The sequence below is a fragment of the Struthio camelus genome, chromosome 2 (genome assembly GCF_040807025.1).
Source record: "Struthio camelus isolate bStrCam1 chromosome 2, bStrCam1.hap1, whole genome shotgun sequence".
Classification (NCBI taxonomy): Eukaryota; Metazoa; Chordata; class Aves; order Struthioniformes; family Struthionidae; genus Struthio; species Struthio camelus.
This window is the reverse complement of record NC_090943.1, coordinates 160269840-160281204: the sequence shown is the minus strand read 5'-3', so window position 1 is coordinate 160281204 and position 11365 is coordinate 160269840. Positions and strand designations below refer to the sequence as shown.

Below are 11365 nucleotides of genomic sequence, written 5' to 3'. Positions count from 1 at the left end.
AGGACTTTTATAAGTGAACTTTCCTCCCCGTGTCTATTTATTATATGTAAACATTTGCCAGAAAAACACCACTCGGGCATGCTCAGTCCCAGGCAGGTCATTGCAAAAGGCAACGGCGGAGTCACACGTGATAACGGCGAAAAGTCCATATGTGCCTATTCTTAGCGCAGGAATGTATACAGTGCCCCCCCGCCTCGCCGCTCCGTCACAAAGGTCCCGAAAGCGGCAAAAGGGACTTCAGAATAAACACGGCCAGAAATCACCCTCTATGAATCACCTACTGAAAGAAACGTCCTGTGGGTTTATAGTTTGTATTCAGGCTCTAGCCATGGAAAATCTCACCAGGGAATAAACGACAGAGAGTAAATGAAAGCAGTGAAGGACAGCAGAAGGTAAATGTTTCTACCGTACGATTTCACTGCAGGTTGAGCTGTTAGTTATGAAAATAGATACTCATCAGATTGTTCTGCCTGGCACTTAATTTAGTCATTGTGTGTCTAATTAACATAAAAAAAGAAAGCACACAGCTCAGCTAAGCAGAGTTAATAAATAACCGTTTTAATGCAGTTTCCCAGTCTCTAGGGTTTAGTTTGCCCTGCTGCAGAGTTCGGCTCTGCCAGATTTACATTCTTTGGGAATGACTAACTCTAGGGGAAAGAGGAGCAAGTTACTAAACTGCTAATACTTTAAAATAGTGAATAAATGTCTAAGCGCATTTATTCAGTGTGATTAAAGTGAACAAACCAATTGCTTCAGCCTTTCAGCTTTCATCCCAAATCAGCAAGATAACTTCAGCGCTTTTGCTTCTTGCCAGGGATACAGGCAATACTGACCTCAGTGTTACAACCTATCTGATAGCTTTATAGAAAATTTAAAAGGGTCTTAGTGACCTTTTAGCTCCTTTATTAGTTTCCCACTGTGCTTAACCCATGTTCCATTTTCATGCATAACAGCGAACAAACATTTAGAGCAACATCAAAGTCCTGATTTGTTCCCTTGGAGCTGGATAGTTCAATAAAAGCTGCTAAGAATTTGTTTTTTCTGCCAAGTCCAGAATTCATCTCTCTCTGATTTTGCTATGGAGGAAAGATCTGCTGAAGAGCTTCTCTTCAAAGACCAGGACTTCTCCTCCGAACTGCTGAAGCAGCTGAACGGGCTGCGGCAGAGCGGGGTGCTGACTGACGTTACCCTCTGCTCCGGGGACTTTGAAATCCCCTGCCACCGAAACGTGCTGGCCTCCAGCAGTCCCTACTTCAAGGCGATGTTCTGTAACAACTTTAAAGAGAGTTGCCAGCCTAAAGTCATCCTGAAGGGCGTTGACTCTGAGATTTTATATCAGATTATTCTTTATGTTTACACGGGGGAGATTCTTATATCCCCTGAGAATGTCCTGTACCTCTTAGAGACTGCATCCATGCTTCAGTATGCTAAGTTGTTCGAGGCCTGTTCTGCCTACCTCCAAGACAAGCTGACTCCTGACAACTGTCTGAGCATGATTAGACTGGCAAAAATCTTAAACTGCCAAAGCCTTAATAAGAAAGCCAAGGCTATGGCTTTGAAATGCTTTCCTGAGGTGGCATCTTCTGAGGAGCTGAAGGACCTTTGTGCTCTGGAACTCATTGACTACCTTGGGGATGACGAGCTCTGTGGGGAGGAGGAGCAGGTCTTTGAGGCACTGATGGTCTGGATCCGGCATGACCTCGAGGCGAGGCAAGGCTACATCCAAGACTTGTTCAAGAAGGTCCGGCTTCAGTACGTCCATCCAACCTTCCTCTTCCACTTCATCGCCAATGACTCCCTTGTTCAGTCCTCGCCCACTTGCAGGAGCATTTTGGAATCAGCCCGGAGACACATGTTTTCCTTATACAGCACCAACACGCCTGACATCAAGCCCATGCTGCACGTTCCTCGCAGGTACTCCAGCCAGGAGTTTCTCATCATCGTTGGTGGCAGAAAGGACAACCAGCAGACAACAAGGGATGTCTTGCTGTACGATAGCAAGACCAACCAATGGCTAAGCCTTGCCAAACTACCTGCTCGCCTATACAAAGCCTCTGCAGTGAGCTTACACAGCAACATTTATGTGCTTGGAGGTATGCCCGTTAGCAATAAGAAAAGCCCAGTCAGTGATAATATTTACATTTACTCCCTCAAACTCAATCAGTGGAGGTCAGTTGAACCCATGTTGGTTCCACGATACTCCCATAGAAGCGTGGCATACAACAATTATATTTTATCATTCGGTGGAATTGGCGAGAAACAAGACATCCTGAATTCTGTGGAAAGATATGATAGCATCTACAACACCTGTGAGAGCATGGCAAGCATGCCTGTTGCTGTCCTTCACCCTGCTGTTGCTGCCAAAGACCAAAGAATCTACCTCTTTGGGGGAGAAGACATTATGCAAAACCCTGTCCGGCTGATACAGGTAACAGCTAGTCCTGTTCCTCCTGGTCGTTTCATCTAAAGGATTCAGTGGCTCAGCTCCCCGCAGAGGAAATCAAAGCCCAATATTGAATGAAATATGTTGTGAATCATAGGCAGCAAGAGGCAGGATACACTGAAACGTTCCTTTGGGGAAATCTTGTATGTAGGGAGCTGGCATTGCAATTCCTTCATTTCCCCCAGAGCCACCTTGATTATTTTGCAGGCAAAAGTCCTGCGGCCCTTCTTCACTCAGCCCTGTCACAGGCAATTTTCCCACCGCGGCGCTGGAGCCAAGGCCTGAGGGCTCGTGAGGCCGACACTACAGACCACGTAGCAAGCTGAAGCTTACCCACGTGCCTAACTTGATGCCCACAGTATTCTCACTTAATCAATGCTTCCCATTAGGCAGGTATGTGGTTGAGCTGGGGTCTCAGCTGAACATCTGTTCACTCGTAGTAAGAGCGAAGGTGCCGGTTTGTGATTATTAGAGCGATTAGATTCTCGCTCATCAAAGGGTCGGAACTTAAACTGACAGTTATTTCACATAAACAGTTGTTTTAAAAATGTGCCTCTTGCCACATGTTGCTGGCTCTCTGCCTCCCTTCAGTGGTTAAACTATATTAGGAGGAAAAAATATATGACATTCTTTCTTATCTGATTTGATGATTTAGTAACATTGTAATGTTACTTTCCCATGTGAGTGTTTTTCACTGGTTTAGGTATTTTAACTAAGAAGGATCGTTAAAGGTGAAGATGGCAGCCAGCACATGAGCAATATTTGGTTATGATGATAACGTTATTTCATCCTCAGGGGGAAGGAAATGTAGTTATCAATAAACGGGGAGATGTCTTGGAGATATTTGCTATGTCAAGAAGCGGATGACATGGCATAAAAGTTTGTGTTGCCCAGATATAGATGACTGAACGATCATCATCTGGCAACGGCTCTTTCTCCCACATAAATTGATGACTTAGATAGCATCTAGGTCCCATCAACAAGTCTCTCTGCCAAACTGAGTGCATACCAGCCACCAGCACAAATATAGCAACAGGGCAAACAAGGTGGCTGCCAGCATAGCTAGATAAAATTGAGGTTTGTTTGCATGAGAAATTGGTATGCCATAGGCTAAGGCAGGAGTACGCAGAATAATTGGAAAGTGAAAGCAAGTGAGTTTGGGAGAGCGTTAGCCAGGAATTACAGCGATTTAATGGCCGCACAAATATCTGCAGCCAAGAAGCTAGTTTCTAACAGATGCACTCAGCCGTGCTATGTGCTAACATCCCCTGAGCCGACAAGGCCAGAGAACTAGAATGTTTTCCAAGGGGACATATTAGGAGAAAAAGTGGGTAAATTCTCGGATTTCCAGCAGTTCAAGCCAGTGGATTGTATTCATTAAGACAAAAATAAGAACCATAAGTTCCTCTGTAATTACAATTGCCAGTTAAAATGCAGCATGAACAGCTGCGTGTGTATCTTTATTTATTTTTCAGGTTTACCACGTCTCCAGGAATATGTGGTTTCGGATGGAGACCAGAGTGGTGAAGAATGTCTGTGCACCAGCTGTCGTGATCGGAGACCAGATTATCATTGTTGGAGGTAACAGCTCTATTTCAGCCTCCCTCCCACTCGCTCGCACCCTGCTCCTGCAGGGTTTCGCACATGGACTGCGCAGGGAGAGGTGCCACTTCCTGCCACCGCTGTTGTGCTCGGGAGGCGGGCTGTGCTCTCCCCGAAGCACAGGGAGGTTGGGAAGAAGAGCAGGAGCGCACCCAGCCTCTCATGCAGGCTTGGCACGGTGGAGAAGGTGGGGACAAGTTCTCCACGGGACATCAACTTACTTCATGTATCAGGGCCCATACACAGCCAGGGGGGTGTGTAGAGGGGGTATTTGGGGAAGGGCCAATGCAAGTTGCCTCACCAGCAGAGGAAGGGAGGAACTCAAAGTAGGGAAGAGGCTCGGGAGGCCCTCAACCTCCCCTGTTGATTCATGAGCTGGCCCTCCTTAGCTGCTCTTCTCGGAAGTGCCTGGGGCGGAGAGTGGGGTTACGGCCAGGCCAGGGCACCTGCTGCCCCAACTGCTTGTGACAGATGGGGCTGATCACTCCTGCCACTGCCTCCTGGGGGTGACCGTGAAACGTCCTGAGAGAGATGTGAAATATCCTGAGGGGGTAGCTTCTTAGCACCTTACTCAACTCAAGGGTCAGCCTCTGCCCGCAGCACTTCAGTGGCCCACATTTATGTGGCGGTTTGGCAAATCGCAGTCTTTAAAGTAGCCACCCTGACCACACATGGACAACAGGAAGACGTGTTATATTGCTCGAGGGAGAAAGAGGCATAGAGAAGCTATGGCAGAGCAGAGGATTGAACTCGAGTCACATAGGGTTCAAACACCCCCTCTGTCAAGAGCAACTGCAGACTGCTCTTGCTGTCTTGCAAGAGGCCACTGCTACCCATTGCAGTGGGAGTAGGGGAGGGCTGAGTCCAAAGATTCAAGACTATCAGGCCCCTGTGCGGCAGATTACCCTGACATCAGACCACAGTGCTCAGAATACAGTATTTTCAGCTCTTTTATCTTCAGATGCATTTCTCTGAAAGACCTGTATTGACCAAAGTATTCTGCTGATGAGCTTAAGTTCTCAATTTCTTATATTTATTTAACAAAAGCCACAAAAATCCATATTAACTTTAAACATCTTTCATTTTGCTTGAGAGCAGAGAGATTTACCATGGTCAGGTTTTATTTATCAGCTTCCATGCCAAAACATTGGCCAAATGTTCTTTGTTTATCAACCACTGCGATGACGGAAAAAAAACACACAACAATAACAATTTCTCTTAAAAATAGCTTTCACCACCTCTCTGCATGACTGTTCACATCATAATAAAGGGGAATGTATTGGCCTCAGCAAGAGAGACCTTGATTTTGGCTAGGGAGAACGTCCTCAAGGCCTGCAAAACATATGGCCCAAAGCAGTTTGCTTGCCGTTGGCACTCTTGATTAGCTACAGAGGTTCATGCACAAGTTACTGCTGGGTAACACGCTATTATACCTCCCTTACTCCAGGGCAATGGCCCAAGTGCTGATCCTTACCTCTCGACAGACGTGAGGCTACTTCACCTCTCAGTGGAAGAGCTGTGCGTGTGGGTTACAGTCCTCCTGGCTTGCACAGAGCCAGACCACAGGGTGTGGGAATGGAGCTAGCAAGGGTGGGACTGCACTAACAAGCAGCCAGCTCCCATCCATAGACAACAACAACTCCAACCCAACAAGGCATTGTTGCTCCCTGTATCTCTTCTGGCTTCCCAGATGCCACTGGCTTCTGTATTTCCAAGTGAAGCTCTAGGAGTCTGTTAGGTTACAAGAAATACATTGGGACTTTGAAAGGCGCAGGCAGAAAACTGCAAATTCTAACTGTGTTTGACAGGTGGGTGGCCCACTTAAAACAGCAAATCATGCTTTATACCTGCGTCTCTCATCTGGCGGGTTTTATGGTGATCACCGAACCTTGGCCACCAAGGTGACATAAGGCAGAGCGAGGACACAGAGGAAGGGAAGATAGACAGACATTCCTGTAACACATCATCACTCCCCAGCTAAATTAGATGTCTTAATTCTGTCAAATTATCTAGCAGTATAACAGGTTGTATTGAAGACTAGCAAGAAACACATTGTCATTTCTCCTGCTTGCCATAGACTCTAATTCCTACCTATGTCTCCCACCTCTGGCTTTGCATCTAGGGTATACACGGAGAATAATCGCTTATGATACAAAGGGCAATAAGTTTGTTAAATGTGCAGACATGAAGGACAGGCGGATGCATCATGGGGCCACCGTCATCAAGAACAAGCTGTACGTCACAGGAGGACGATGTCTCACCGCGGACAACATCATCGAAGACTCGGATTCATTGGACTGTTATGACCCAGAGACCAACACATGGACACCAAAGGGAAAACTGCCACACAAACTCTTTGACCATGGATGCCTTACTCTCCAGTGTGTCCCCTATTCTAACCTTCTCTAAAAGGAGTTTTGTACTCCCCCGCGAAAAGGACCCACCTTGCTCTGCACAGAGCACATAGAGAATCCTATCAGGGTCCCACAGACTGCTGTTCATGAGGGCATCAGAGGGGCTGGTCATTCCCCAAATGCTCTACTGGAAAGGTCATGAGTTTCATGTGCATGCCGTATTCAGCTGACAATATTGCATGTGGTGCTGCTAAAGTCCAGCCCTGAAGCCTTACCCAGCATCTCAGTAGCAAACAGGAGAGAAATACTGGGCAAGGACCTAGTGCAGGATTTGGTCTTGTGCAGGTTTTACACTGAAAGGTGGATAGGAATGCTGCTATCTCCAGAGAAAATAAGATCTGAGTGATCTGCATTTGTGTTAGCATGCAAAGAAACATAACTACTCAGCTGTGGGCCATGGCCCTTTGCTGCTCGGTGCTGACCAAGCTTTCCGTTTCGAGTAGCAGGAACGTTTGGAACAGGAAGCCCCAAACTGAGCCTTGTTCTTACCATGAAGGCTTGAGTAGCCAGCCCAGTAGCAATTATCTGGATTAGCTGCAGTAGTTATCAAAGAAGAAATAATATTTTAATGTTCCAAACATCAAATTAGCGAAAGCCTGATTCTTCAGTCTGAGCTCTCGTACATTGTGGCAAGATGCAGATTTGAGTTTTCCAAGCTACTTCTCTTCCTCAGTATAGGGAAGACAATCTCTCCAAGGATTTTTGTTCCATCTGCCTGCTCTGAAGGAGCAGGAGAAGGGAAGATGAAAAGGAAGGTTGTTCGCATCTTCTTCTTGGAGGGATTTTGTCCTGTTAGAGAGATCTTGTTTTATTGGAGGGATCTTGTTTTGCATGGAGCTTTCTACTTTCTTTGCATCGGGGATAGCACTGTGGTCAGGACGTCTCTAGGTTGATGGAGTTCCTGAAAGCTGAAATAACAGAGGTAACACAGGGGAGAAAGTGGATGTAAAGGAGAAGAGGCATTTGGGAGGAACAGTTTTTTGAGTTTTTTTTTTCCTTTCTCCTCTCTCCAAACCACTCGAAAACAGTGATGAGAAAAAGCCAGTGACAGGAAACTAGCTTTCCAAGAAGAGCAAGTCTAAATCTGCCACTTGGCAAAACAGCTCTGGCTCCACCAATATTTTTGCGGGGTTCTGCCACTAAGTGCATATTTTTAAAGGGAGGGGATTAATCATCAGATACTGAACAGACTGTGAACTGCTGTCAGGTCACCAGGCTTGGTAAGATTGCTAAGACAGCAAGGAGCTTTTATGATAGCACTGGAGACCATCACCCAGAAAAGGACAGCAGGAACCACACTTTTTCTCCCTGTATTTGAAAGAAAGAGGGACTTTTCCAAGGGCACAGAATGGCATGAGGAAACCACACTCAGCCCTTCTCTTCGCAGGCAGCTGCACAGCCACCCGGTCATGGCCATGTCACAGGACACAGACTCCAACCGCTCACTGTGGAGCTAACACCTCCTCCCGTAAATCTGTATGTGGGAGCAGAAGGTCAATAAAAATAATTGACAAAGCGGGAGGCTGGAAGGAGGAATTGCATATCGACTGCTGTTTTAACAATGCAAAATAAAATGGTTATTATTATTTGTATGAACTTTGTGTTCAGGAGTCCCCATTGTTCCCTCCGCATTGGTGATAAAAGGAATTGTTTTGTACCAGAGGCTTTTGCCAGGGTTTCCTTCTAAGGATCTGAGTAAACGTGCAAAAAATTGAGTGGGAACCCAAACTCATCTCCTAGCTTGGAAGCCTTTGGCTACAATTCTCTTCTGTCTTTCAGTCTATATAATCATCTTATCCCCATGCAAAGCAGGGCTAAATCACGACACTTGCCAAATTGGACTGGAGCAGTGATTCATTCTGCTTCCTCACAGGCCAGCTCCAGCTCTCTGGAGAAAGAAGCCTTGTCATGGCCAATTATGGAAACTCTGCCCAAGGGAACTGTTTATTCTTAACCCCTCGGTGCTGCCTTCCCAAACTCCTTCCTGTTGTGACCCCCCCCCCACCCCGTCACAGCTCCATAACTCCATGAGGTGCCAGTTGCAGCCATACATTTCAGCTGACACTGATTTCTGGCCGGCTCGTGACTGTACCCGGAGCTGATGGAAGAAGCTCACTTGGGGTCATAACCCTGTCTTTGCAAACCATTGCCACAGTGAATGGTTTATGCTTGGAAGCAAACAGATTTTTTAATTCCTGTATCATATAACTACCAATTTTCTCAGTATTTGTGCAGGGACCAAATAGTACCTTGTGCAGCTGTAGCCGGGCAGGAAACAGAGAGCGCAAGGAGCAGGCACAGACGCAGTGTTCAGCAAAGCATCCTTCCTCCATCCCCCAGGGATCCCTCACGTCACTCTCAAGTCCCTCGTGTTGCCAAGGGCTCTGGCCAGCTCTGCCAGTGGCTATAACCCTCTGCTCCTTCCCTTCACAAGGGAATTCAAGGAATTTGGGTTCCCTGGGCAGGAAAGAGATCTCTGGGCCTGCTGAAACCATGTTTCTGGTAGACTTCTGTTCTGTGGCTGGTTGACTTTGATGTCCAGGAAGCTGCAAATTCTGACTGAAGCTTTGGGGCTCCTTGTAAAAAGGGTTGAAATCAGACAACAGAGTGAAGCATTACTGAGGTAAACATGCACACAAAGACAGGTCCCATCACTCGGTTGCCAGAGTGCCAACAGACCCACAGAGTTTCAGGATAGAGCTTGGAGGCAGGGGCTGCCTTTCTGATCAGGTTTTGGTCACCACCTGCTCCACCGAGGGCAGTACCTGGTGCCCCTTGAGTGCTTTGTGGCTGTCGTAGCCAGGGGTGCTGTGGATGAAGGCACTCACAGCAAGTGTCAGCCAAGGCACCCCTTTCTCCACAGTGGCAGGGAGGGACTTTCCTGAACAGGATCTGCAAGGCTAGCTCTATCCCAAGCACTTTCTGACTCGTTACAAGCTTTTCCCAAGGTCTCATCATCCAAATATTTGAGTATTCAGGGTGTTTACCTAGATGGAAAGCAAGGTACTTCACAAATATGATCACAACTCCATGTGGAGGTGGGTTTTTATGGCTCTCTATTTAATAACCGTGGAAGTCAAAGAAAAGAAGGTTTTCAAAAAAGGTCGTTCTTTTGTGAGTCAGCTTTTGGAGAAGCTGAGCAGCTGCTGTTCTTTTGCAAGTCAGGGAGGGCTGCGAATGCTCACCACCTTGGAGGCCTCATTTGTGGGTGTCCCAAGACGATCACTAGATCAGAGAAACTGTAGGATGGCGTGGCTGAGGGCAGCCTCCTCTGTGGGACAGTGCCCTGGTCCCTTGTGCCAGGTAGTTGCCTAACACATTGAAAATCTCCGATGAGAGACATTCTGCTGACCTCTCTTAGTAATGTATTTGAATGCTGTATCAGCCTCATAGCTTTTAATAGTATACATCCTAAAATCATCTTTGCCGTCCGTTCAGCTATCCTCATGAAGATAGAGAGGAATTGATTACCCTCTTTGGTATCATATCTACATTTTTTTACACCCTTAAAGTTCATTAGCATGATTTCAGATTCTGCAGACTAAACAAGCCCAACCCTTTTTCAATCTTTCCTCAGAAGTCATGTTTTCTAGCCCTCTGATCATTTCTGTTGCTCTCCTCTGGACATTTTCCAATTTGTCTATATTTTTTTTAATTTAAGTGCATTGCTCTGGCTCAGCCTTACAGTGCTGAGAAGAGTGGAATAAAACCCCTCTGCATCTTACCTACAGCACTTCTGCTTGCAACGTCCCAGAAGGATACTTGCTTTTTGCAGTGGCAGCAGATTACTGACTTGGGTTCTGCTGTGCTCAAGGCCTCAGGATTAAGGAAAGCTTGCAAGTTTGGGCAAAGTCAGATGGAAAGACTGTGGGAGATCCAAGATCCCCCAGGGTTATGTCTTAACTCCATCTTCCCTTTGGCTCCCCAGGGTCCTGAGCCAGACCTTGCTGAAAACAATGAGTCTCTCCATGAGCTTCAACAACAGGCTTTGGACCAGGCCCTAATTATTGTGTTCTCAGCTGGATTCAGCTCTAATTCTACTAATTTTCATAGCAAATATTTTATGTTTGAGTCATTTTTATACTAGGGAAAAGGTTTCAGGCAAAAAATAAGGAAGGGAGGAGATTACTTCTTCTTTTTAAGTTTCTTCCATTTCCCTTGCTGCAAACTCAAAGCCGAATCCCGCTGCACAGACAGCTTGTGGTGGAAGGCAGTTTTACTTTGATCTTAGCAAAGAGCTTTGTAGGTTAAGCCTGTGTTTTTTCACAGCGGCCATTTATCAAACAATACAATCTGTTCCAAGGGCAACCTTTTTCTTGCACAGTAATATGTTTATAATTACAATGCATTTCCTGCTTCTTTTTGATTAAACACACCTGACAAAGTAGGAAAGATGTTGCTGCAGAAATAAACTGGCACTCCAAGTTCATCACTTTGTCAGTCCCTTTTTTCCAAACGTCAAGGAGTTCACTGCAAGGTGAATCCCCTAGTTAAGAAGGAAACAACTGGAGAAAGCATACATGAATAGCATACAGGGTAACTTATCCCTGGCATTGTTCCTTAGCCTGACCGGAGAGCCATTAATAATTGACAGCAGCAGAAACAATCCCTTTTTAAAAACATGAACATCTCTACTTTTTTTTTCTCCAGCTGCTTGAAAGCTCCCACACAAAAGTTAGAGAGTCATATTCACCATGGCATAAAAGAGCATAATTCCTAGATGCAGCTTGCCCAGCAAAGAAATTGAGACCTTCCAATTAGCAGGCTGTTAATAATGCTTTCATTAGCTATTTCTGACTCTCTCATCCAGGGTACAAATGAATTACAGCGGGCTGTGCAGGAAAAGTTTTTATCTCAGAGCCTGCGTTTGCTACTGAAGTCGACGGGGCTCCTCAGGATTTGTGCT

The 11365-nt window shown here is 46.1% G+C and overlaps 1 protein-coding gene across 1 annotated transcript; it reads left to right on the top strand.

Moving 5' to 3' along the window:
• Window positions 1–201: 201 nt before the first annotated feature.
• On the top strand, window positions 202–8053 carry KLHL38 (kelch like family member 38). The gene is made up of 4 exons (XM_009682655.2): window positions 202–392; window positions 954–2428; window positions 3919–4024; window positions 6168–8053. The coding sequence occupies exons 2-4, from the start codon at window positions 1079–1081 to the stop codon at window positions 6452–6454; spliced, it is 1743 nt and encodes a 580-aa protein (XP_009680950.2). The 5' UTR covers window positions 202–392; window positions 954–1078; the 3' UTR covers window positions 6455–8053.
• Window positions 8054–11365: the final 3312 nt, after the last annotated feature.